The sequence below is a fragment of the Acomys minous genome (assembly GCF_964271855.1).
Source record: "Acomys minous genome assembly, chromosome: 13".
In the NCBI taxonomy this organism is placed as follows: Eukaryota; Metazoa; Chordata; class Mammalia; order Rodentia; family Muridae; genus Acomys; species Acomys minous.
In genome coordinates this window covers 111,173,325-111,200,165 of record NC_140495.1, presented here as the reverse complement: position 1 = coordinate 111,200,165, position 26,841 = coordinate 111,173,325, and the positions used below count along the sequence as shown (strand labels likewise).

Genomic DNA, 26,841 nt, shown 5'->3' with positions numbered 1-26,841 from the left:
AAAATCCTTACTGTGTAAGTTCTTAGAGAGATGAAGGCTTCTTGGAACCGCTCACCACCTCAGAGAGCGGGGCAGCCAGGGTAACCCTGTCCAGCTCGCCTCCTCCTGGCTGCCTGCCGATGCTTTGTGGGATTGGGGGCCCTAGAGGAAGGCACAGGTGGACATGTAAGGGATTTGGGAAACCGGAGGCAACACGCGTCTCCCAGGAAACTCTGGGTGGCAGTCCTCTGCCGTCCTCCAGACAGTCCCAAAACTGAAGGTGAAATAAGTACAAAAGAGAACTTGAGCGCAGACAGTCGAGTGGCGACCGTTACGCGGTTACGAGGTGCAGCCGAGAGCTGGCGCAACCCACTGGAGCAGTCTTTCTAAGCTGTATGAGTTCCGGTAAGCGACACAGGTCCTGGAATCTTAGAAGATGGCGTGGGGTAATCTCCTGATGCTGTTGCTGATGCTTCGGATCTGGAGGGAGCTACAGGACTTGTTGGTGCCCCATTTCCTCAATGAAGGTGGCTGGGGTGGTAATCCATGTCCTTAACGTTTTGAAATTATATAAATTAACATGTGGGAAACGAGGGTCTCTATAGACCATCCATCTAGCCAAGGGCTAGAAAGTTCTAGCATTGTGTCATCCTCTGGTTGCTGATGCTTTGACACACTGTCATCTCCTGGTTGGCTGAGCACCTGTACTTAAGTGCACAAACACACAATCACACACACACACACACACACACACACACACACACAATTAAAAATAAAATAATTCTTTGAAAGGGAAGAAAAAAACCACTAATTTATATCCTCGAAATTCCAGCTCTCAGGTTGAACAGCCTCGTGGGAGTCATAAGAGATGCACAGAACGAAACACTTGTGCGGACATCTTCTTATATCATGATGCTAACTTAAAGATGAAAAATAAGCTTTCGAGAGAAGCCATTCAAAGAAAATAATTCTCCTTTAAATGGATATATTCACTAAGACCATGTGACTTCCAGCAACTGCAAAGGGATGACAATATACAGTGGAATATGAAAGTGCAAAATTTGGGGGGCCAGGGAGATGGCTCGGCGGTTAGGAGCACTGGCTGCTCTTGTAGAGGACCTGGTTTAGTATCCACACCCACACGGCAGCTCACAACTGCCTGGAGAACTGACGCCCCCTGCTGGCCTCCACGGACACTGCACACACGTGGTGCACAGCCATGCATGAGGGCAAAACGCCCACGCACACATGACATATTCTTTTAACTGCAGGTCTGTTGGGAGTTGACAAGCCCTCGGTTTTGCTGTCATTCTGGTTTTGCCTGAGACATGGCCTTGTGTAGTTCAGGTTGCCCATGAGCTCGTCACGTGACCGAGGCTCCACACACACTGTCAGAAAAGTCAACCTTGCGGGGTGGGGGGAGGGGGAGAAGCACGCTTGGCTGTAGTCTGTACATCAGCTACCTGTGTGAGTGACCCTCGCATCTGAGCGTCAGACCTGACTGCCTCTCCCTGCCTGTGTGGGGGACAGCTCACAGAGAAAAGTGTCCGAAGGGGCCCTTGCTGTCACTCTATGGCTCAGCCCAGGGCAAAGTCCCTTGGGCTTTTATTGTTTCCACTCTTGAAGTACCTGAGGAGCTGGAGGTGGCTGAGCCTTCCTCCTAGACTCCTTAGGAGAAACTCTGAAGCCGGAGCCCGGGCGCAGCCCTGTGTGCCCTTGTCATGGAGAACATCTGTGGAAATCCGACAACCTGGCCCCAGCAGCCACAGTAACGCAGGTGAGAGTGGTCTCCAGAGCCAGGCTTTGGGGGCGCACTGAGGAACCCAGGAGTCTCCGGGAACCCACAGCTCTGTCTAGACGGTGCATGAGGAGTTTGTGTTTATGAGCAGGTCTGTCCGAGTGCGCCATGGGCCTGCAGGGGGGGGGGGGGTGTTGAAGGCATGAGGATGTAGTGAGAAAAGTTCCCTTGGCTGGGAAATAATTAAGTAAATGAGCAAATAAAAGGTTAAATAAATAAATGAAAAGACGGTTGTGGGAGCCAGTGGCCTACTTCCTTGTGTGATTTCACTGCCCTGCACTGAGCTCAAAGAATCCAGCCCCAAGATCCCCTGTGAGTCCGTGAGCCCACAGAAAGGCAAGAATGCCCTCCTCAGCCACAGGAAACGTTTGGCAGTTTCCCTTTTGGCAGTTTCCCTTTTGGCAGTTTCCCTTTTGGCAGTTTCCCACGCCCACAGGGAAACTGTCGGCCTTCAGAATAAATAGACCACATGAAAGGCCCTGGGGAGGGCTGGGCTTGGCGGGGCTCATCTTTTGTGGAAGACACAGCTAGAAACCTGTGACTGCGTTGAGTCTTTGAACAGGGTGTCTCTCCTGAGGACCTTCACCTGTTGCCTTCCCACAGTGAACACGGCCTCTGCCCTCCACGCTCTGGAGATGCAGGGCTCCCCCGCCTCCCCTCCGGCTGGCTGGCTCCTCCCTCTGCTCCTCCTGGTGTCCACGGGAGTCTCAGGAGGTCAGTGTTCTGCCCTCTGCTCTGTATTTCTTATCTTGTTTTTAATGGCTTCTCTCATGCAAATGCAATCACTTGCCATCCACTGGCCAAGAAAATGTCGTCCTCCCCAGTCCTTGGGGTGATTTTTATAAAACTCAGAACTGTGACATTTACCTAAATCTTCGCCAAGTGTGGGCGAGGTCAGCCCGGTAACGTCTACAGTGTCTGCGTGCTGAGATGCCCTGTGTGGTGTTCACAGCGTGGGTCAGTTTTCTCCTTGCTGTGGCCAGATACCTGTCTAGAAGTTTAGGGGAGACAGTTAGTTTGACTCAGGGTTTGAGGGGTGTGGGCCACTGTGGTGGGGAAGAGACATGTTAGGGGGTTCTGTGTGCATAGCAGGACAAAGATTTGGATTCCGAATTCTTTGGTTGTGGCCTTACATAGATCGCTTATTCTCTCTGGGACACCGGCCCGCCCTTCATAAAGTAAAAGTGCCCTTTGGTTGAAGCTCTCAGACTCTGGAGGAGCGCAGGAAGGAGGGCAGTGCACAACCTGTTAGCTCCTGAGCCTGATGTCGGCTGGGAAATGTAAAATCCCTGTGAAGCCCAGGCCACTGTAGATGCCAGACAACTGGTCTACCATCAAACACACCCCTGCCCTGGTATCAAAAATACAAATGTCCATGAATGCTGATTCCAAATCCTGTAATTTTTTTCTGTAAAACACTGTGTGTCTGTGTATGTGTGTATGCATGTATTTATGTATGTATCTGTGTGTAAGCATGTGTGTGAAGTTTATTGCAGCATTGTTTAAAGTAATAAGGTGAAGTGCTATAAATGTTGCCCAATAGTAGATTGGTTTTAAAAAATAGAGTATTTAGCCGGGCGTGGTGGCGCACGCCTTTAATCCCAGCACTCGGGAGGCAGAGGCAGGTGGACCTCTGAGTTCAAGGCCAGCCTGGGCTACAAAGCGATTCCAGGACATCCAGGGCTGTTATACAGAGAAACCCTGTCTCAAAAAAAAAAAAAAGAGTATTTATATATAGCTAACAATATGTGCTAAAATAGTTGGAAGGCCTTCACTGCCAAAACTGATGCAGGATTGCATTCGTGTGAAACCGTGATTCCCCACTGCACTGTGAAACAGTGAAGTATTCTTTCTAAATTGAGCTGTTGATGTGTGTGTGTGTACTCTGGCACCCACTGACATGTGTGTACACTGACACCTGCTGACATGTGCACACTGACACCTGCTGACATGTGTGTATACTGGCACCTGCCGGCATGTGTGCACACTGAGACCTGCTGACCTGTGTGTACATTGTCACCTGTCAGCATATGTGTACATTGGCACCCAGTGTTCGGTAGATGAGAAAATGTTTCCGCTGAGTCACAGAGGCACCCTACATTTGGAAGCAATGCAGAACTGGAAAAAGCCTGTCCCCAGTCTTGCAATGGCCACTATGATGCTCCTGCCCCACAGTGTCACTCTCTCTGGTGTCCTATGGCCAGGGCCACCAACTCTAACTTCACACAGAGTTCCTCAGCACCATTGTCCCTGCCTGAACTCTTCTCGACCTGAGACCCCTCATTTCAGGTTTATAGGGACCTCTCTCTCTCTCTCTCTCTCTCTCTCTCTCTCTCTCTCTCTCTCTCTCCTCCTTCATCCCTCTTTGCTTTTGTGATCTTGGCTACGTTGATATATTTGAAAAATGTCCATTTCCTAAGCTGTACAATGGGATAAGGTTGTGTATTTCAGCAGATCCTAAATATTGAAGAGGCTAAGAAGTGTTCATGTTGTAAAAGTCCCAAGAACACAGAAGCACACCCATCCATATACAGAGATGGAGCCATTTATATAACTATTAAAATGTAATACTTTTTCTAGTGTAATACAAAGGCGAAGGTATGTTTAATTTCCTAGATATGAAGATGTGAGGTTGTTTGTTTTAAGCCTCGTATCTCTAACTTGCTTCCACAATCTGTCTCTGGTCCCCAGAAATGTCTCAGTTTTCTGTGATGGGACCAACCGGGCCCATTGTGGCCCTGCTGGGGACCGATGCCACCCTGCCCTGCCAACTGTCTCCTCGGCAGAGTGCCGCTCAGATGCATGTGCGATGGTACCGTGACCAGCTCACCCACACGGTGCTGACATTCCACAGCGGACAGGAACAAGGAGAGGTGCAGATGCCGGAGTACCAGGGCAGGACCCGGGTGCTGAAAAACGCCATCAACACGGGAACTGTGGCTCTGCAGATACAGCAGGTCCAGGCCTCGGACGACGGACAGTATCACTGCCGGCTTACATATGGCCTCACCTCCCAAGAGGTCTCCATGGAGCTGCGAGTCATAGGTTTGTGAGCTTGGCCCAGAGTGTTGCTTATGATGTAAGACAAATGGCAAATGGCCCTAAGCCTCCTTACACCCAGCCTGGAGCTGCCCGTGTCCTGCACATGTTGGTGTCTGTGGGAAATCAGTTCCCTGTGGTGTCTAGTGAGAATAACACTGTTCCTCATCAGAGCTTAACGTCAGACCTTGCATTTCTGAACCTAAGAGGTGGTGTGTGTGTGTGTGTGTATGTGTGTGTGTTTGCATGCATGTGTAGGTGCACATATGTGTGTGTTTCTTATGTGTGGAAGGCAGAGATTAACCTCAGGTCATGCTTTTTGAGACAGGGCTCTCAGTGACCTGCAAATCACTGATTCACCTAGGCTGAGTGGCCAGGGACTCCCAGGGACTCGCCTGTCTCTGGCTGCCAAGCTTGTGCCACCACACCCAGGTTTCATGTGGGTTTGGAGAGGTGAACTCTGACCCTTGCACTTGCCCAGCAGGCACTCTGCTGACTGATGGACTTGTCCATGGCTTCTGGGCCTGTTCCTGGAAGGCCCCAGCAAGTGTATTTGATAGTAATGCTGACACTCTCTGGCATTAACTTCCAGTAAACCAAGACAATTTTTTTTTAATTGGACCAGCTTTTAAGTACAGTGAAGGTCACCTGCCCTCGAGCACTCCAGCGTCAAGCTTGTGTCTTCTCTCTGCAGGGTTAGGCTCTGCTCCTCTTGTGCACATGACAGGGCCGGAGAGCAACGGGATCCGAGTGCTGTGTTCCTCAGGTGGCTGGTTCCCAAAACCCAAGGTGCAGTGGAGAGACACCGTGGGGAACACGCTGCCATCCTCCTCTGAGTCACTGACCCGAGACGCAGACGGGCTCTTCCACGCGGAGGTGTCTGTCTTGGTCACAGATAGAGCGGCAGGCAGTGTGACCTGCTCCATCCAAAACCCCCTCTATGGCCAGGAGAAAATGAAGACCATCCTCCTCCCAGGTCAGTGAGGACCAAACTCTGAGGGGTGGGGGAGGGGCGGGAGAAAGGCTGGCAGGAGTCGTCTCCAGGCCAGCTTCTGAGCGTCTACCTGCTCCCTGTCAGAGCCCTTCTTCCCCAGCACGTGTCCCTGGAAAGTAGCCCTGGCCTGTTCTCTCCCCGTGCTGTTGCTCCTGCTCGGCAGGACCAGCTTCGCCACCTGGAAAGAACACCGAATCAAAAGGAGAGAAACGGAGAAAAAGTCAGAAGAATCTCGTAAAATACTTCAGATAAAGGAGGAAGTGGAAGCCGCGCTTAAGCGCAGAGGTACACGGGGAAACAGCAAAATAAGCCAGACGTTCGAGGACCGGCTGGGGATTGAAGGAGCCAGCGGAGTGTGGGGTGCAAGCGCTCCCCAGAGCCGACAGTCTTGCAGAGGCCCAGAAGACAGACTGGGGGTGTCGACATCAGACCACACCCAGTGCCTTCACACCCTGCCCCGCACACCCCGCCTCTCCCCACACCCACACCTCACCCTTCCCCGAGGCCCCCACAGTCCACCTTCCCCTGTGCCCACACTCCGCCAGAGGGTGCTGCCAGTTCTCTGGCACCTGGTTCTCTCTCTCTCAAAAAAAAAAAAAATCAGTCAAGAACCAGCCTGAGGAGCCCTAAGATACCTTAAAGTCCCAAGAAGCTCGGGTACCACTTGGTGACCCAATAGCAGCCTGTGGGTTTACAGCAGCCATATGTGCACGCTCAGCTCCTTAGTTATGGGGACCCTAAGGGGAAGCCAAGCCTAATTCACTAGCTCCTCTCCAGACTCAGGGTGGCTGAGACCCCGTCTGACGGATCTGACACTTTTCCTTTCTTTCAGATGACCTGAAGGCCGATCTGGGTGAGTCTAGCGTCCCCTCCTCCGTCTCTGTAGCATTTGCTTCCCTTTCCCGCCACTTCTGCCTTTCACCAACGGTTGTTTCTTTCAGATTGGAGGAAGGCGCTGTACAAAGAAGGTAAGAGACCGGGGGTTCTGCACCCCGGATGCCCTGATGCCGGCTCCCACTCAGCACCCTCTCAGGGTGGGGGTGAGGGGACTAAACGGTTTAATGATGGCTGTCGAATAAAACTGGAGGAAAAGGGGGACGTGTGGGGCAATGAGTCGGTACTGACCATGTCGCTTCCCTTCCGTTACAGACTGGAAGAAAGCCTGGCTCTACCCTGGTGAGTACCTCCTGGGCACCGAGTCTCGCCAGCAACTCTAGCACAGCGAGTGTAACTGGAAACTTAAACACACGTGAGCTCACACATACACACTTTACTGGCTGTCAACTTGCAAACTGAAAAACCAAAACAAAAGCTTTGTGAGACAAGCTCTCACACAAGGGAGGCTGGATCGCACGCTCTGTAGCTAAGGCTGCGTTTGAGTTCTGGGCCGCCTACCTCCACCTCCCAAATGGGAGGGTTTCAGGTGTGCACCACCGTGCCCAGCAAGTTGTGGTCATTTGTGTTGGGGATTAAATCAGTTGTTTTCTGTAGACCAGGAAAAAGGGGAAAAAATGACTATTCAGTTACTGTTTATGTGATACGAGTGAGAATATGTGTGTATGTGTGTGCATGACATGTGTGAGTGTGTGCATGTGACGTGTGTGTGTGTGTGTGTGTGTGATGTGTGTGTGAGTATCGTAATGTGTGTGTGTGTGTGTGTGATGTGTGTGTGAGTATCGTATGTGACCTGTGTGTGTGACGTGTGTGTGTGTGATGTGTGTGCATGTGACGTGTGTGAGTGTGTGCACGTGACGTGTGTGTGTGTGTGTGTGTGTGTGTGTGTGTGTGTGTGTGTGTGTGATGTGTGTGTGAGTATCGTATGTGAGTGTGTGGAATGTGGAGTGCACAAACACTAAGCAGCACAGCTGTGACCTCTGACCCTGTGGAAGCTGAAAGCCCCCAAGGAATATAAGCCAGGAACCAGGCCAGGCCAGGCAGCCTGAGTGCTAGGAGGAGGAGGAGGAGGAGGAGGAGGAGGAGGAGGAGGAGGAGGAGGAGGAGGAGGAAGAAGAGGAGGAGAGGCCTCCACAGCTCACTAAACAGCTTCTGGTGAGACTCTAAGGATTACCTAGGATGCTCCCACAGGAGATGGAGACCTCAGTGGCTAAGAGCAGTGGGACTCCTGCAGAGAACCAGTTCAGGTCCCATGGCCCATGTATGGTGGCTCACAACCTTCAGCAGCTTCACTCCCCCTGCTGGCCTCTGCTGGAACTGCGCCCACACAGCACACATGCTACCTGCAGGCCAACACTCACACACGTAAATTAAAACTCCCTGTGGTTCTGAAGAGGAGAGCTAAACACAGAACAGGCAAGCTCAGGCCGCGGGAGAGTCAGCCATCTCTTCCTGTGCCCAAACTTCTTCCCTGCAGGACGGAGAGGGGAGCTGCATTTCCTAGCCTCTCTTCTTGACTCCCGACCTCTCAGCTCTACATATTAGAAGTGTGTGCGTGTGTGCGCACATGTGTGTGCGTGTGTGCGTGCACATATGTGTGCATGCGTGCATATGTGTGCTTGCATGTGCGTGTGCACGTGTGTGCATATGTATGTGTACTTGCATGTGTGAGTGCGTGTGTGCGTGTGTGAGTGTGTGCATGCATGTGGAAGGAGGTTCAGTGAGAGACCCCAGAGATCTGCCTGTTAAGAAAGTCCTTACCTGTCCCTTCTCCCAAGGCCACAGACGTATCTAACCCCTCGCTCATCTCCACCGCAATGGCTGCAGCTGAGCAAGAGGAACTTAGTGCCCACCCCACCCTCATCCCTGTCCTCATCCCCACCCTCATCCCTGTCCTCATCCCCACCCTCATCCCTGTCCTCATCCCCACCCTCATCCCTGTCCTCATCCCCACCCTCATCCCTGTCCTCATCCCCACCCTCATCCCTGTCCTCATCCCCACCCTCATCCCTGTCCTCATCCCCACCCTCACTTTCTTTTTCTTTTTCTTTTTCTTTTTTTTCTTTCTTTCTTTTTTTTGGGGGGGAGTGGGGTTGGGTTTTTTGGGTTTTGTTTTGTTTGGTTTGTTTGGTTTTGTTTGGTTTGGTTTTTTGAGACAGGGTTTTTCTGTGTAGCCTTGACTGTCCTAGATTCACTTTGTAGACCAGGCTGGCCTCGAACTCACAGTGATCCACCTGCCTCTGCCTCCCGAGTGCTGGGATTAAAGGCGTGCACCACCACGCCCGGCCCCACCCTCACTTTCATCCCTACACTCACCCCTCCCTCATCCCTAACCCCACCTTCAGCCTCATCCTCCCCCTCCCTCATCCCTAACCCCACCTTCAGCCTCATCCTCCCCCTCCCTCATCCCTAACCCCCCCTTCAGCCTCATCCTCCCCCTCCCTCATCCCTAACCCCCCCTTCAGCCTCATCCTCCCCCTCCCTCATCCCTAACCCCCCCTTCAGCCTCATCCTCCCCCTCCCTCACTCCTCACACGCACACCCCATCCTCACCTTTATCTTTCCCCATCCCCTCCCCTCCCCCAGCATTGAGTCTCTAGGGCGCAGCCTGCCTAGGGAGTTTCTGGACACTAGAAAGTCTGAGGGGCTTAGTGAGGAAGGCAGGGAGGGGAGGCCGTGCTGGGGAGCACAGGTCTCTTCCATTCCCTGCTGCCTGCTGTTTGCTCTGCTCTCTTCCAGACTGGAGGAAGGAGCTGTTCCAGCCGGGTGAGTGCACTTGCTCCTGTTTGCCTCGGCCTCTGACTTTGCTCCTGGCGCCTTGTTCCTCGTGTGGAGATGAGTGTCAAGCCCGGCACATGCCAGGCCAACCACTGAGTCCGCCAGCCCCGCGTTTGCTCCCTGGTGTCCTGGGTGATCTTCCTGACAGATAGAGACGCTGTTATTCAGGCTGACAGTGGGGAAGAGAAAAAGGCGTCGCTCTGTGTGACCCTGTGCTGGGAGCCACTGCCAGGAGGAGCCACGCTGGTTCTGTCCCCATCTCCACACACGGGGCCAGCGTTCTTATCCGTGGGACCCACTGGGCTTGGATAACAGAAATCATCACAGCTCCTTACTGAGGAGATGCCCAAGGAAGGAAAAACTAAGGGTGGCAGGAACAAGTAGGTTCATTTTGTGAGGCCATCTTGTGACTGGCCCTTCCATAGTTGAGGAGCAAGGCTGCGATTTACCGAGGACACAGGGGAGGGGGGGTGCGCCAGGGGGAGGAAAGGGGGGACACAACTACATAACCACCACAAGCCCTGGCTCAGTCCATGCTCTCAAGGCCCCACAGTAGCATAGACCCGATAGAATAAGGTGCAGAGCTCAGAACGCGGTGGGAGAGCACACGGCCCAACGCACTGAGACGTGTTGACGCACGAGCCCCCCACACCCAGTTTCCTTAAGGCTTCGCTCATCCAGCAGCCTCCTACACACAGCGCTGGTTGCTGGTTTCGAACAGTTGCTGATATACAAACATTACAATGGTGCCTTTGTCTTCTCCTCCTCCTCCTCCTCCTCCTCCTCCTCCTCCTCCTCCTCTTTCCCTCCTGCCCCTCCCCCTCCTTTACCCCTCTCCTCCTTTTCTTCCTCCAGCTCCTGTAAAGATAAACCTTGAAGTGCCTGACCAGGACAAATCTGACCCAAAGACAGAAGAGAACAGAAGGGAGCAGCCAGCCGAACCATCCATCAGCAACCCACAAGTTGACCACGACAACATCATCACACTTTACCAGGAAGGCTTCATGCTGGGCAGATACTACTGGGAGGTGGACGTCGGGGGCATGGAGGAGTGGACACTCGGCGTTTATGAACTATATGAACAGGATGCGTCACCCAGAGAACTGATGAGGAAATTCAGGGTCTTGGAGAAGAAGGGGAAGGAGTTCAGGGCTCTCACCCTCTGTTCCCAGGGCATCTCTCTGGAGGAACAGCTGTGGCTGGAGACGAGTCCAGAGAAGGTTGCGGTGTTCTTGGATCAGGAGGACAGCGACCTTTCTTTCTACAACATGAGTGACGAGACCCACATCTTTTCCTTCACCCAGGCCGAGTTCGTGGGATCACTCTATCCTTACTTCAAGCGTAGCTGTGTGGAGCTCTCCCCATCAGCACAAGGAACTCAGGGGGCGGACACTGCGGCAGAGGCGCAGCATCTGTGAGGTCTTCCTGGGCCGGCGCGGGGCCCTCTGACTGGGAGGCCTCTTAGCCTGACACTTCATGAGCCTGTATGGCCAGACCCCGGACGAGATTCTCAAACGGCTTGTGCTGTGTGTGGTGCTATGATTGTTAATACTCATCCTTTTTATATATAAATCTGTTTAATCGTCCCTAAGATCAATGAATCCACGGCTTTCTGAGTCTGCTAGCATGTTTGCTCCCTGCTTATACACCAGCGGCTTTATTTTTATTATTATTATTAATTATATAGGGCTACGTAGGGCCACTCTTGTGCGAGTATGCAATGTATGTACTCTGACACATTCCCAGTTATTCTTTGTTTCCATCACAGGCCAGTGATGTGCTGAGTGGGTGTTTGTCAATTTGACCCAAGCTAGAGTCTTCTGAGAAAGGAGATGCTCAGTGAAAGCTGCCTCCCTCAGACCGGCCTGCAGGCAAGTCTCTGAGAGCTGCCTCCCTCAGACCGGCCTGCAGGCAAGTCTCTGAGAGCTGCCTCCCTCAGACCGGCCTGCAGGCAAGTCTCTGAGAGCTGCCTCCCTCAGACCGGCCTGCAGGCAAGTCTCTGAGACATTTTCTTGGTTAATGACTGATGTGTAGAGCAGGTGGCCCTAGGGTGTACCAGAAAACAGACTGAGCAAGCCTCGGGGCGCAAGCCAGGGAACAGCGTCCCTTCATCTTCTCTGCATCAGTCCCCGCCTCTTCCAGGTTCATGCCTTGAGTTCTGCCCTGGCTCCCCTCAGTGCTGACGTGTGACCTGGGAGCCCCAAGATGAAATAAACCCTTTTCTCTCCGAGACACTCGGTCACTGTCATGGCTGCTGCTTATTGCTCTGAATAGACTCCATGACCAAAGCAACAGTTGTGAACGAAAGCATTTAACTGGGGTCTTGCTTATGGTTTCGGAGGCTGAGTCCACTCTCATCATAGCAAGGGGCCACAGTGGCACACACAGCACAGGAGAAGTAGCTGGGAGCTACATCCTGGGCTGTGGGGGGGCGGGGGGGCAGGTCAGGGGGAAGTGGGGGAGAAGTCGCTGGGAGCTACACCCTGGGCTGTGGGGGGGGCAGGGGGGGCAGGTCAGGGGGAAGTGGGGGAGAAGTAGCTGGGAGCTACATCCTGGGCTGTGGGGGGGCGGGGGGCCAGATCAGGGGGAAGTGGGGGAGAAGTAGCTGGGAGCTACATCCTGGACTGTGGGGGGGCGGGGGCAGGTCAGGGGGAAGTGGGGGAGAAGTCGCTGGGAGCTACATCCTGGGCTGTGGGGGGGCGGGGGGCAGGTCAGGGGGAAGTGGGGGAGAAGTCGCTGGGAGCTACATCCTGGGCTGTGGGGGGGCGGGGGGCAGGTCAGGGGGAAGTGGGGGAGAAGTAGCTGGGAGCTACATCCTGGGCTGCGGGTGGGGGGAGGGGAGGGGGAGGGGGAAGGAAGGAAGAGGGAGGGAGGGAGAGAGACTGGGCCTGGCATGGGTTTTTGAAATCTGAACCCCCCCCCCAGTGGGCTCTTCCTTCCTCCAACAATGCCGCAACCCCTAATCCTTCTAATCTTTTCAAATAATGCCACTTCCTGGTCACTAAGTATTCACATATTGGGCCTACGGTACCATTCCTATTCGAAACACCACAGCCATGGTTTTTACCACAGCAACAAAGAACCAAATTAGGACAGGCAACTTCCTTAACTACACAACGAAGGCAGACCTTGCTATTGTGAAATTATAGCAATTACTAGATTTAGCATAAGGAAATTATTCTGTAAGGTTTTGTTTGGTGTTGTTTGGGTTTTTGTTTGTTTATTTTATTATTTTGTTTTGTTCTTGAGACAAGGTTTCTTTGTGTAGGCCCCCTCTGTAGACCAGGCTGGCCTCAAACTCACAACGATATACCTGCCTCTGCCTTCCGCGTGCTGGGCTCAAAGGCGTGCGCCACCACCTGGCTTTGCTCCACAAGTTCCTAACACTCTATACCTGTGTTCTATGTTTCATAAAGAACTGGCAGTAAGTAACTTCTGCGTGGGCACCAGTGACCAGGCTACGCCGCTGAACACAGCGCTAAAACAACATTCAAAGGAATAAAAATTAAAGAGACCTCATGAGCCTCAAACAAAAGCAGCAACACCATATTAAAATGTCAAGAATGATCTTTCAAATATCGATAGAACTTGATAGCAACCTAAGCCACATCTTAAATGCAGTGGTTTTTATGTATAATATGAGATATAAGGCTATAAAATGATAAGTTAATAAAGGTACCAGATGCCACATGTTATGTTATAAAGGAGTTTATTATGTGAGCATGGGGGGACGGAAAGGAGGAGGGGCACCCCAGAGCGACAGAGAGAGACAGAGACAGAGAAAGAGTAAGAGACAGAGGAGAAAGAGAGAGAAACAGAGACAGAGAAAGAGTAAGAGGTAGAGAGAGGAGAGGGGGAGAGAGGGGGGAGAGAGAGAGAGGGAGGGGGGAGATTGTCCTTTTATATGGCCCTGGGCAGTGGCCACGCCCTCGTGACAGGAAAGCAATGACATCACAGGTAGGCAGACTGAAGCCACCGCTAACAGTGGTGACTTAAGCAGAAGGTAACCATCAGAACCACGCTCAGCTGACCTGCCATGTTGCTGCTTCTGCGGCCCTCAGTTCTGGGCTCACGTTCCAAAAATGATTGCCATAACCACCCCACAAGGTTTTCCGCTTCTTATAGGAGCTCACAGGGCCGGGTCCTTGTTGCAAGCTTTCTGTTGGCTGTCAGGGCAGGTGTAGACGTGTCATGCCTGCTCTCCCACGCACTGAAGTTTCTTTTCACGTCAAATTTAATATTGGGAGCTTCATTCATGGATGAATGTCTGAATTTGAAAACATTTTTTTCCTCAAATACTGAGTCTGTGGTCTGGTTTTTCTTGCACTTCCTATCACCTTTTCTGGTGTGTATGTTGGGACATCCTTGCACCCCCGGGGCAAGCCCTCTTCGTCACGGCGCATGATCCTTCCGGTGGCTTGCAGAACTGCTACTGGAAGCCTCCCCCCTCGTGGGTTGTGCGGGAGCTTGAGCAGGAAAGGGCTCTGCTTCTTCATGGAATGTTTGGTAGAATTCCTGTGAAGAGACACGATCCTGCGCTTTCCACGGATGGACAATGCTTTATCATTGGCTGGGTCTTCTTACTCACAAAAGGTCCGAGCTTCATTCCAGTCGTGACTGGACCTTCAGCTGGGGCAGCTCCTAGCGGGGCAGAGAGAGAGAGAGAGGAAATTCGCTCTAAGTGCCACAGGCTATGGCAGTTAGGTCTGTGAGTCCTTTCACGTCAAAAGCAACAGACAGGTGGACCGCTGCTTCTCTGCAGTTGATGTCCCCAGGGAGAGCCCTGGGATGGCCAGCAGCGGTAGAAGATGTTTCCATTCCCCACAGGGTCCTTAGTGGGGTTGGAGCCGCTGTGAAGTCTGAGGCCATCATAGAATGTCTCCTGGGAAAGTCCTGGGAGGTCAGGTCACTGGCCTCCTGGGGACCCCTCTGCCTCCCTGGTGCTGGATACCCTAACCTTCTTATCTGCTCCCCAGGAGCAGCAGGCGCCCTCACTGTGCAAGTCTCCCTGTTGTGGTGACACAAGCCCCCCCCCCTTTTTAATGATTTATTTATTCACTTATTTTATACGCATTGGTGTTTTATCTGCATACATGTCTGTGTGAGGGTGTCAGGCCCCCTGGAACTGGAGTTACAGACAGTTGTGAGCTGCCACGTGGGTGCTGGGAATTGAACCTGGGCCCTCTGGAAAAGCAGAAAATGTCACCTCTCCAGCTCGGGACCCCACTTTTGTAAGCTCGTGATCACACTGATAAAAAACATTTTTAAAACACACAAGAGAAACTTGAAAGTCGGAAACCAAGCTGAGGCATCAATCTGTTTTGTGAAACATTTTGCAACCAAATCCTAATTCTAACACGGTGTGCCATTCCGGCAGTCAAGGCTCTACGGCTGAGGGGCTGGAGAGATGCTGAGCTCCTCCGAGCACCTGCTGTGTGAGCATGGAGTTTCCATCCCAGCGCCCACAGGACACATCAGGTGTGCGCCTGTGCACCGCTAACCTCAGCCTGCCCTTAAAGCCTGAACCCAGAAAAAACCCCAACTCCAAGAAACAGATAGTAAATGAAGAGGACACCTTCATGTGGCCCCCATGCACCAGCACATGTACTCACACCTCACACACGCGTGCACACACGCGTGCACACATGCACTGCACATGAGATGTCCAAGTAACATGGTAGTGAATTCATGCCAAGACACGTTTTAACAAAAATTTTAAATTACTGTTGAAATTCTAGTGAGCCAAGTGTATAGATACAGAACTTTTTTGTTGTTGTTTCGTTTTGTTTTTATTTTGTCTTGTTTTTCTTTTCAAGACAGGATCTCTCTGTGTAGCCTTGGCTGTCCTGGACTCACTTTGTAGACCAGGCTGGCCTCGAAATCACAGTGATCCACCTGCCTCTGCCTCCCGAGTGCTGGGATTAAAGGTGTGCCACCACACCTGGCTCAGAACTTCTTTTAAAACTTTCTCAATTTACACCATAAAAGTAGAGTAAGGGTGTAGGCTCAATTTTCTTAGCAATTATATTCTATTACGAACTTATTAACTGAGAGCACCTCACTTATAACCCGACTAACCTAAACAATAAGAAAAGGAGATTAAAGAATACAATAATGAAACCGTAAGGATATCAGGTCCAAGGAAGGATTCTCCTGGCATAATCAGTAGGGTTTCTTCTGCTGGAACTTGGAGCAACCAGAACCCAGAACCTCAGCTGGAGCCCGGAGCCCCGGAGCCTTCCCTCAAGCAGTTCTCTCTAGGAGCATCTCGAAGTAGAGCGATGAACAGCCAAAACTATCCCAAGTCTCCAAAGGCTCTGTCTCCTGTTTGTGGCTCACATTTGTACCTCCTCTCAGAATTTGTTCAAGGATGTTTTTCAGCTGCTAAATAACCAATCTCCCCCACACAGTGGTTTGACTTCTAAGGGGATAAACATCACCTGCTCATCCCCCACTTGTGATCTAAACAAACAAAACATGTTTATCTCTCCTTCATCTCCCCCTTTCTATTAAATAAAATAAGCTATATGCAACAAAATAAGACTTATCCATTAAGTCACATTTACAAGGAGCAGTCAGGCCATTTGTAGTTAACAGTTTTTAAGAAATTATTCCACTATCTAGCCTATGCTATTATCCTAATGTCTAAAGTTTTTTCTTCTTATCTAAACTTACATTAATATTGTGGCTATCTAGTCTTCAACCCCATCAGAGACCCCAGAAGCAAAAACTAGTATGAACGAAGTGCAGGCAAGCAACTTCCAAAAGTATTGACAGGACAGAGAGCTGACTGCACTGTCACAAGTTTTTCTCCATCATTGGTGCATCCCGCCTTCAGACAGCTCAAAGCATCTCACAGAACTGCTCTGAAGCAGGAATCCTGAAGGACCGGCCCACCTAATCTCCGCAAGGCTGGGCAGCCAGTTTCTCAGTATCAGGCTTGATCATAGTGTGTGGTCATTCTGCCATCAGCAGTAGAATTAAGCACAGTTCCTCAGTCCAGTGCCTATTCTGCCACTATCGTTTCTTGATGCCCGCATAATTAGACTGGAGGCGCTGCCAGGAACGACATGTCTCTCTGACATAAAAGCCCTTTATTATTATTAAATGCCATTTTCCGTGGATCTCTGAAGTGTTTGAAGACCATCTATCTATTCTATCCATCATCTATCTATTCCTTTGAAAACATATACAAAAAAACTAAATAAAGCTTATTCTATAATTAAGTAATTTAGTATCTAGTAAGATTTATAAGTGACCAGCTACCAATTTCTATCTCCGACCATCCTGAACAAGTTATAACAGTTATTTCTCACCTTTTCAAATAAGTTGTATGTGTATAATACATTAAATAAACATCAAACAAAATTATCTTGTTTCGCCGGGCGTGGTGGCGCACGACTTTAATCCTAGCACTCGGGAGGCAGAGGCAGGTGGATCGCTGTGAGTTCGAGGCCAGCCTGGTCTACAAAGTGAGTCTAGGATGGCCAAGGCTACACAGAGAGACCCTATCTTGAAAAACAAAAAAAAAATTATCTTGTTTCTACCAATATACAATTTAAGGGTTGTAGTAACCTAGTTCTGCCCAGTATTGAAGGTGGGGCATCTGACACTAGAGGGCATCACGTCTCTTCCAGGGCTGGCTGCCTATCCTAGGAGACTCCTCCTCAGACAGTCGGTCTCCAACACTAAAGGAGACCGTGGGTTTGTGTGTATCACATGGGCCACCAAGCCATTTGTTGGTAGGGTAACGTCTGGTGTCTGCAGCCATCTTGAAAGATTACTGGAGAGATGTGGTGGTTACGGGAGATACGAAGGTCACTGGGGGGTCAATGTTACTTGGGGTGTGCTTGTGCGCTTGTAAGCTGCCTACTGCGCAGCCTCGTGGCTGAGACTTCAGCAAGGGGTGCTTATTTCTCATTACTTTGTTGTCAACATGTGTGAAACCCCATCTGGAGGCTTCGTCTTCAGCACCACACGCCTCCCGACTCTGTCACCTGACTCAATACCTTCGCTTCCCCAGTTTGCCTTCATCTGAAGGCCCTTATTTTTGAATACAGGATCTTTCTCCTCTTTACCAATGAACCATTTATAAAGTCCAAACTCTGCTGCTGGTGTTCCACATGAATTACACACAATCTTTTGAGTTAAGAGCCCAGGCTGCAAAGGCCAACACGGTGAGTTTCACATGTGAGTTTAAGATCCACCAAGGTGTCCTTAAACCTGGTCTCTCGGAAGGCATCACCTCTAGGAATGTTCCTGGCCTCTTGGAAGTTCCGAGACTTTGTTATGACACAGGTTCTAGAACATTCCGAGGCCATATCCTGTGTAGGTCCGACCAACCTAAGCCACACAGTCCCTGGGAGGTCTAGGAGGGTCTCCCTGACACTCAGGCCCTTCGCAGCACTTGTTTTATCTTGATCTCTCTCTGACAAAAGAGTCCAGATGACGTGGAACTCACTGAAGACACTAGCGGGAGGATGTCAACCCTGGGTAAGAGCCAGCTTCCTCTCTGGCATTTCCTTGGCAGCCGCTCTCTCAAGAGCCTTCCTTGTCTTGCGGATGTTAGCAGACCTGGCTTGCTTTCCTACCTGGTTTCCTTTTAAACCCACTGTCCATTCTGACTGATCTCTCCAGGGAAGCTGAGAGAAAGTTGCCCATCATCACCTCAGCTTGAGAGCAATCTTCCTCTTGGGTCTCTGAGGTTTGAACTCACCAGGGGACATCCCATAACCCTCCCCCAGCCCCCCACCCTTCCTACAGCGCTGATCACTCCACAGTCTGCCTCAGCCCTGACAAATAACAACTTCATCCCCTTTTCCCCCCACACACGGGATGGCCATCTTCCAAACGCCCCTCACAGAGCATTCTGGACCCTGAGCAAAGGCTTCGCTAAGGGTCTTCCTCTGAGCGTCACCACACAAGCTTATCTCACTTTGACCAGAGTTTCTTGATCTCATGGTGGAGACGAGCTGCTGACTTTAGAGGCGCATCCCAGCAAGTCTCTGAAGGTGGGTTTGGCAGCAGAGTTTTCTCACATTGCCAAACATCTAAAAGCACCCAGAAGACATACACCCAGCGTGCCGAGTGGGCAGGGTGGTGGTGGTGTTTGCGCCATGACGTGGATTCCACTGGTGCTTTTTGAAAGCGGCCTTGATTGTGGAATAATCTATTTTTTTAGTCAGCCAGAGTTTGCTATTCGGCATTTCCACTGTCGCGGATTGGTAGTTGCTATGAATGTGTCCCGCCCCCTGCACTGTCTTTTCTGCTGTCTTAAATATACAATACAAATCAATCATATAAACATCCATTGTCCTCTCCATCTCTGTAACAAAGGTCACATACATCCTTCTTATGTGGCTCTGTGGGCAACGACCCAAGGTCTTCCTCACTGATAAGGAACATCTCTCCTCTCATGGCTCACCTTAGTATCACTACCTCAACCTCAGGCAGCATCCCTCCAGGGCCTCCATAACTTTGGTTGTTCGCTCATGCAAACAACAACAACAACAAAATTGAGTATGCCTTCCCTGTATATGTATAGCTATAAATGTACCGATATATTAATATTTATACTTTAACCAAAATGGCAAATCTATGCATAGGAGGTTAAAGCATACACACACACACACAGACATACACACACACACAGACACACACAGATACACACACACAGACACACACACACACAGACACACACACACACACACACACAGATACACACACACAGACACATGCACACACACACACAGACACACACACACAGACACACACACACAGACAGACACACAGACACACACACAGACACACACACACAGACACACACACACAGACACACACACACACAGACACACGCACGCACACACACACAGACACACACACAGACACAGACACACGCACACGCACGCACACACACACACACACACAGGCTCCAATATTCTTCTCACACTTCAGAGGACGGCTTTGCCAGACCACGGATCTCTCCACCTTCTCCTCACTGAGAGGAGGCCCCGCCCCCTAAGGTACCGCTCAGGTTGTCCGCTTTAAAGCAAGGGCTATAGCAGCCACAGTTCTTAGTACAAAACAAAGAACAGGTGTTAGAGCTAAGCCTGGGCTAGGGCAGGCATGGCAGAAACGTGAGGAAGCTATTCCGGAAGCTGGGCTTGGCTGTGTAACCGCTGTGCGCACAGAAGGCACAGGCAGAATCAGGAATCAACGCCAGCCTTTGCTCCATAGTGAGTTCAAAGCCAGCGTGGGCTATGTGAGACTCCATCTAAAAACAACACTAAAATCTATTAAAGAGTCGAGGAAGGAGCGGGGAGGGACAGAACGGTGCCCCTGTCGATAACATGGCCCAAAGCCCAGAGGTATCTTTTTTTCTTCCAGAAGTAATATTGACTGTCATCCTGACCCTGCTGGGCATTGTTGTTCTGCTTGTTCTGATAGTAAGATGGACACGTCGTAGGCAATTTGGTGAGTTAACCGTGGCGACTCGCCATGAGAGTCTCAGAGAGAGGGAAGCCCAGATTTGCCTCTCCTTACAAGACGGCTGCAGGCTTTGCCGGTGTGCTCAGTGTGTTCCGTGTCAGAGCTCTTCCTGTCAGTGACTCGCTCACAATGTGAAGCTCTAAAGTTCCTATCAGCACTGCCAACAAAAACATCGGCATTAGCAAGGCAATAATAATCCTTTAAAAAAAAAATCTACCCCAGACTACTCTAGTCTGAACATGTTGGAAAGCAAGATTCTGACAGAAACAAACATCCAAGAGGTCACAGAAAAAGCCCTGGGCTGTGAGTGACAGTGTGGGAGGCGAGGACTCCCACGTGTCAGAGGGACGGGACAGGGCTCCCAGACCCTCCTCACTACCGGTCCTGTTTCCTTCTTCTCGTCACCTCCTCGGTACCTTTGAAACCTCAGGAAACAGGACAGCGTGGCAGGGCCGGGTAGAGATGCTGGAAAGAGAGGACTGCCTTGGGGGCGAGGTTTAGAGCACAGAGACTTGGGTCGGGGGTGTGGGGGGGTGTGGGGGTGACACCTCTCTCAATCTGACCCTCCCACAGCGCAAGTCTCCGGATACACTTCTTCGGAGCTGAGTGAGTACCTCGAGGCACAGAGCGCCTAGCGCGTGCGCGTTCTTTGCGCGTGTCTGGCTCGCCGCCGCCGGTGGTGGACTTCCAGAGCCTCATAAGAGCGCAGCACAGCATGAACTACACGTCTGAGTCTCTAAGGGAATCCTGTCAGGGAGCCCCTAGAATGGATTAGCGGCGCGTGGGGTGCGCGTGGTCCCAAGGCTCCTCTCGGCGCAGCAGAGACACCACGCCTTGGGCATCACAGCCCCGATGGTTCCGCGGTAGGGCTAAGTCTCGTTGTGTAGAGGGCCTCCATCAGGCAGCTGGACAGAAGGCTCTAACATCCGGGAACCGTGAGAGTGGATACGGAAAAGACGGTTGGGGGGGAGGGCAGGGGGGTGGGGCGGGAGGCGGGGGAGGAGAGGAGAGCAGTGTGTCTGAGAGCCTGGCCAGGACTGCTGCGTGGGAGGAAGGAGCTGGGTAAGAGCCCCATCCTGGTCACCTGCCCTGGCCAATATTTTAAACTGTTCCTTTACAGTTAAGCCACATCCCTGTTTTGCACGACCCCTTAGCCCGGTGGTCAAGAAACGCAATCATGGCGCCCTCTCTCTCTCTCCTTTCTCCCTAGGTGCTGGCCTTCTGGACTATGAGGATGGTAGGTCAAAGGGGTTAGGAGCTGCAGACAATTCATAACGAGAGTGTTCTTTAGGCGACACCAGCATCTCCCCCCTCTCAACATCATGTGTACAAACAAAACAGAACCTGCTTCCTGCGCCCAGGCTTACACCAATGTAAAATCAGTAGTGCATTTTTTCTCAAAAAGGACCAACATTTCTCCTTCTTAAGACCGTTAAAAGAATTAATTTCCACATCTCGCTTACTCCCACCCCCCCCCCCCAAGATCTTACAAGAAACTTTATGAAACAATTCCACAGATGTTTAAAATAGAGTAAAGGGGGCTGGAGAGATGGCTCGGTGCTTAAGAGAGCTGGCTGCTCTTACAGAGGAGCGGGGTTCAGATCCCAGCACCCCCGTGGCAGCTCACTGCTGTCTGTAACTACAGTTCCAGGGGATCCAACGCCCTTTTCTGACCTCCTTAGACATTGCTTGTATGTAGTGCGCGCAGACAAGCATGTAGGCAAAACACCCATCCCATACACATAAAATTAAAATAAATTTAAAGGGCCAGGCATTGTGGCGCACGCCTTTAATCCCAGCACTTGGGAGGTAGAGGCAGGTGGATCTCTATGAGTTCAAGACCAACCTGATCTACAAAGAGAGTCCAGGACAGCCAGGGCTCTGTCTCGAAAAACCAAATAACAACAACAACAACAATAATAATAATTTTAAATAAATAAAATACATATTTTATAGACTGTCATGAAGGTTAAATAGCATATTGAAAACCTACTTTGGAAGCTATACGATAAAATTTGGGACGCTAAATTTATGATCTCTGTTTTAGAAAACTAAGTTAGCAAATTAAACAGCTGATGCTTGAGCATGCTCAGCTGCTACCGGGAAAGCTGAGTGCTATGCTGGGCTCTACGCTGAGTACTCGCTCAGGGTCTGACTCCTAAGTGCACCCATTTGACTTAATCAAAAGGGGATTCTTGATAGCTGAACTTTTATAATTAGCTTATCTATCAAACTGAGACCTGTGGCCTGGCACCACGACACTGAGGCTCTCTGCAGGAGCTCACACAGCTCTCCTTTCAGTGTCCCACAGATGTCCTTCGCTCTGGCACCTCAGCATTCCTACAGTCCCTCTTCTCACTGGCTGCCTGTGGAAGTGCCCTCGGCTCGCTTTCCAACAGTCACATCCAGATCTCCTCAGGAGCCACTAGGCATGCCTCTTGTCCCTGTTTGAAGTCAATAACTAGGCCCACCAACCAGTAACTAAAGAATTGCAAAGCTTTGGAGTGTAGAGACAACCACACACACACACACACACATACACACACACACATACACAGAGACACACATACACACACACAGAGACACACACACACACAGAGACACACATACACACAGAGACACACACATACACAGAGACACACACATACACACACACACAGAGACACACATACACACACAGATACACACAGACACACACAGAGAGACACACATACACACACACACAGAGACACACATACACACACACAGATACACACAGACACACATACACACAGAGACACACATACACACACACAGATACACACAGACACACATACACACACACACAGAGACACACATACACACACACAGACATACACACAGACACACACACAGAGACACACATACACACAGAGACACACACACAGATACACACAGAGACACACACACACAGAGACACACATACACAAAGAGACACACATACATACACAGAGACACACATACACATACACATCATAAATCTCCCAAGAGTTGAGGAAAGTTCTACTTGCTCAGTTTGGAACATGAACCCTCTGTTGTTGTTGTTTGTTTGATTGATTGATTTTAGTTTTTTTGAGACAGGGCTTCTTTGTGTAGCCCTGGCTGTCCTGGAGAGTTGGCCAGGAGTCCCGGGAGAGTGGCCAGCCCCTTAGTAGTGACAGAGGCTAATAGGAAAGTGCTTCTCCACGAGATGCTGGAAACTCAGACTTGTCTCTTTCTTTCACACAAGGTTTCTTCTGTAAAAAACGAGGAGGAAGAACAGGTAAACTGACTCCCACTTAAGGTGCAGCTCGGATGTGTGACCAGAGCTGAGTCTCATTGTGTTTTGTTTCCTTTAGGATCTCGAAGCACGATTTCAATACAAAACGGTAAATGAGTTAGATGCTGGCTCGTTAGGAAATGAATGCATTAAGTCTGGGTGATGCTAAGAATCTTACACTTCTCTTAAATCCTGTAGATGGTTCATGTGATGACAGAGGGAAGAATACTTACGATAAAGTTAAAGGGGAACCAATCAGCTTCCTCCTACCACAGGGATCTGTAAGGCAAAAAACAAAAAAACAAACAACAACAACAAAAAACACCTGGAGGAAACACCTTTAAAAGAAAAGGCTTGAGCTCAGCTGCTGGCTCAGATGTTTCAACCCATAGGGTCTTGGTCCCGTTGCTTTGAAGCTGCGGTGAGGAAGCCGGGACAGGAGCCCATGGGGGTGGGAACTGCTCGTGGAAAGCGAGAAGGCTCACTTCCATAGCAGTCCCTGGTCCATGGCTCCATAAGTCAATCGATCCTGTCGGGAGGTGACAGTGCTCAGGATCCAGTCCCCTCCCAAGGACCCCACCTCCGGACACTGCCCTGGGGGCACAGTCTGACTACGACCTTGTAGAGCAGAGTCTGGAAGACAAACCTCGGGCTCACAAGTATCCTCCCCGTGGGCCCCGGGGTCTCTGTGCTTCCAGAACAGGGTCTAACACCCAAATCCCTTGTTTCCTCTGAGGCTTGAGGCAAATGCTCAGCTCTGGGCATCTTCAAAGATCATAGCGAAGAATTCCTGTAGCTCCCAGACAACAGCAGCGGGCAAACGCTCTCACTCTGACGGGAAGACGGAAGCAGATGAAGGGAATTTAAAGTGAGGTCTGTCCCCAGCCCAGCAGAGCAAGTGCTAAGCTCCGTCAACCTCCTCAGCACACAGTGGCACCATGGGAACTCCTGGCTTCCAAAGGAATCCCCGAATCCCCGGGGCTGCCTCTGCTGTCTGCCCCACTTAGGCTCTCTCCAGCACTCAATCCACTGCTCCCTCAGCAGATGTTCGGCATTTCACACTCTCCCATTGCAACTTTAGTTTCACTCTTGCCCTTCTCCTGGGCTGCATGCATGAGTCCCAACTCTGACCCAGAGCTTTGCAGAACCTCCTCAGAGGTCTTGGTAGGATCCTCTGTTACTGTGTGACTTACATTCTGCGGACTTGCAAAACAGCATTGCACAGAGGACGCTGTGGGAACAGCTCCCTCGCTTGGATCACTGCTCCTGGTGGCCTCTGAGTGCCTGGGTGCTTGACTGAGAAAACAAATCCTGGCAAGTAATCACCAAGCAGCCCTGCAAAGTCTTAAAAATTGAAACTTGACACTGTTGATTCTGGCATGGGCAAAATCTACAAACCTGATATTGGCCTGACACAAAGTAGCCAGCTTCTCTAGAAGGATTCTAATCTCATTAGCAACGTCCAAGCAATCCTTTTCTGGCCAAAGAGCAGTTTTGTAAAATCTGCCCACTTCAGGCACCTTCCCTGGGACCCTCCAACCGACCTTTGCATGGCTCACTTCCTAGGCGCCTCCCAACCTAAACCAGTGGAGGAAAGAAACAGCTATTTGCAAAATTCATCAAAAGCCCAGGCCCACACACAAGTGAATTGATCACCATTCCGTAAGGAATGAGTCCCAATCTCTCAAACTCAAAGTAACTGACGAAGGGGATGTTTTCGAGACTCACTATCACAGAGCAGGGCTGTGCTGAGACCAAAGCAGGGCAGAAGCACTGGAAGAAAACGCCGGCTCAGTACCCACGAACCAGGTGCAAAAACTGAAGGATGACGAAGCAGCAGACCAAAGTCTGTACTTCAGAAAATACTCATTTGCCATGGCCAGTGGGAAATGCCTGCTGTATTCATATCAGTACAGTGAGAGAGGAAAATGAAGGAACAAAGTCATAGGGCTATGTGGAAATCTGTAGAAAAAGCATCACATTTTTCTGTGATTAATAAATTAGGTGCATAATTAATGGATCACCGGACAGTTTAAAGCTCACATCACGTCTGTTTCCTCCATGGCAAGGAATGAGGCAGGCCCACTCTCACTGTGTCCACCGAGTGTCATATTAGAAAGTCCCACCCGGAGCAAGGTGCTGAGAGGCATAGAAATCAGAAAAGGCGAAGTGAAGACTCGGATGCTTGCAGACACTATATTGTATGTAGAAAACCCCATGCTCCATCAAAGGTCATCAGAACCCAAGGCTCCACCGCAGGGCAGGACATGGAAACCGACTTACAGAAGCCATTTCTCCACACTGCCAGCAGGCCAGCTGAAAAGCCAAGGCCGTGAAAGACCCGCTTCCCAAACGCAGAACTGTGTTAAGGAGATGGAGGATCACACTAATACACGGAAAGGCGGCGTTCATGGCTTGGAAGAACTGCGTGGTAAAATGGCTGTGCTGGCCTTCAGCCTATGGTAGGCAGCCTATGGTGCCCTGAGGGTGGGGCCGGCCCTGCGCGGATGGTCTTGGGGTGAAAGAATTCAGGCTGAGCAAGCCACAGAGGAGCAAATGAGTAAGCGGCGCTCCTCCACGGCATCTGCTTCAGCTCCTGCCTCCAGCTTCCTCCCTGTCTGAGTTACTGCCCTGACTTTTCTCAGTGGTGGAGTGTGCGTGCCTGTGTGTGTGTGTGTGTGTGTGTGTGTGTGTGTGTGTGTCTGTCTGTCTGTCTGTCTGTCTGTCTCCCTGTCTATGTGTGTCTGTGTGTGTCTGTGTCTGTTTCTGTGTGTGTCTCTCTCTCTGTGTGTCTATATATATCTATGTCTGTGTGTGTTTCTGTGTGTCTGTGTGTGTTTCTGTGTGTCTGTGTGTGTTTCTGTGTGTCTATATGTGTTTGTGTCTGTTTCTCCGTGCATGTTTCCATGTGTCTGTGTGTGTGTGTTTCTGTGTGTCTGTGTCTATATGTGTCTGTGTCTGTTTCTCTCTGTTTCTATGTGTGTGTGTGTCTGTGTGTGTGTGTGTGTATGTTTAATCCTGAGAGCATGAATTTGAGAAGGACTGGGCAAGCTGTGGAAGGAGCTGGAGGGAGGAAAGGCAGGAAAAAAGTGATGCAAACAGATACCCACATGTGAAATTCTCAACAAATACATTTAAAAATAAATACAACCATACAAGCAGAGATTAGAAAGGCAATTACTAAAGACCACGGGCAAAGGAAGGAGCCGCGCTGGCCAAGGGCACAAACTCGCCGTCCTCAGGAGAGGAGGAGGAACTGGTGACAGGGCAGCGAGTGCTGCAATCCACATGGTGTCTCAACACTGTCAGCGGGGCCTGGGGGCCTGAGTGATCAGTTCTTCCATAAACAGCCTAATGTGGTCACTCCTAATTTACAGAAGAGAAACGTAATCGTAGAAACGTTAGTGGCTTCTCCAAAGTGACAGGCTTGCAGATGACTCGGTGCAGACATGACTGCTTGGCCCTAACTTTATTGTCACACGATTTGGCACTGCCCTGAGTGCTCATCCTGGACGCAGGTGTTTGCATCCTAAGTTAAATCAGTAGACATCTTACTGATGTGTGCATAAGTCAAACTTTAAAACTCATAGACTA

General features: G+C 50.6%; 3 protein-coding genes across 8 annotated transcripts in view; all 3 read left to right on the top strand.

Moving 5' to 3' along the window:
* LOC311582051 (H-2 class II histocompatibility antigen, E-D beta chain-like) overlaps positions 1-26,841 on the top strand; it is a 185,637-nt gene that overhangs the window by 53,419 nt on the left and 105,377 nt on the right. The gene's annotated exons all lie outside the window — the stretch shown is intronic.
* On the top strand, positions 1,440-11,083 carry LOC311580500 (butyrophilin-like protein 1). Of its 2 annotated transcripts, none has more exons than XM_084752170.1 (10): positions 1,440-1,756; positions 2,381-2,491; positions 4,469-4,822; positions 5,511-5,792; positions 5,895-6,095; positions 6,643-6,663; positions 6,752-6,778; positions 6,960-6,986; positions 9,444-9,470; positions 10,338-11,083. In XM_084752170.1, the coding sequence occupies exons 1-10, from the start codon at positions 1,552-1,554 to the stop codon at positions 10,898-10,900; spliced, it is 1,818 nt and encodes a 605-aa protein (XP_084608296.1). In that variant the 5' UTR covers positions 1,440-1,551; the 3' UTR covers positions 10,901-11,083. The 2 variants fall into 2 exon arrangements, with proteins under 2 accessions (XP_084608296.1, XP_084608297.1); XM_084752171.1 differs by having other exon boundaries at positions 1,752-1,839.
* The window catches only part of TSBP1 (testis expressed basic protein 1), a 42,856-nt gene continuing 33,820 nt past the window's right edge, over positions 17,806-26,841 (top strand). For 3 of the 5 annotated variants that reach the window (XM_084751836.1, XM_084751832.1, XM_084751833.1), the window contains exons 1-6: positions 17,806-17,975; positions 19,869-19,955; positions 20,544-20,576; positions 21,181-21,207; positions 23,218-23,250; positions 23,327-23,356. In XM_084751836.1, the coding sequence (XP_084607962.1) occupies positions 17,963-17,975; positions 19,869-19,955; positions 20,544-20,576; positions 21,181-21,207; positions 23,218-23,250; positions 23,327-23,356 (223 nt within the window). In that variant the 5' untranslated portion in view covers positions 17,806-17,962. The remainder of the gene's footprint in view (positions 17,976-19,868; positions 19,956-20,543; positions 20,577-21,180; positions 21,208-23,217; positions 23,251-23,326; positions 23,357-26,841) is intronic. The other 2 variants (XM_084751834.1, XM_084751835.1) reach the window with 2 other exon arrangements.

What these genes read in the sequence shown, in the direction of transcription:
- LOC311580500 (XM_084752170.1), top strand. Translation starts at nt 1,552, where the DNA reads ATGGCTCAGCCCAGGGCAAAGTCCCTTGGGCTTTTATTGTTTCCACTC. An exon ending in TGACCTGAAGGCCGATCTGG is followed by an intron (nt 6,664 to 6,751) that starts GTGAGTCTAGCG and finishes TGTTTCTTTCAG; the next exon opens with ATTGGAGGAAGGCGCTGTAC. An exon ending in GAAGGCGCTGTACAAAGAAG is followed by an intron (nt 6,779 to 6,959) that starts GTAAGAGACCGG and finishes CTTCCGTTACAG; the next exon opens with ACTGGAAGAAAGCCTGGCTC.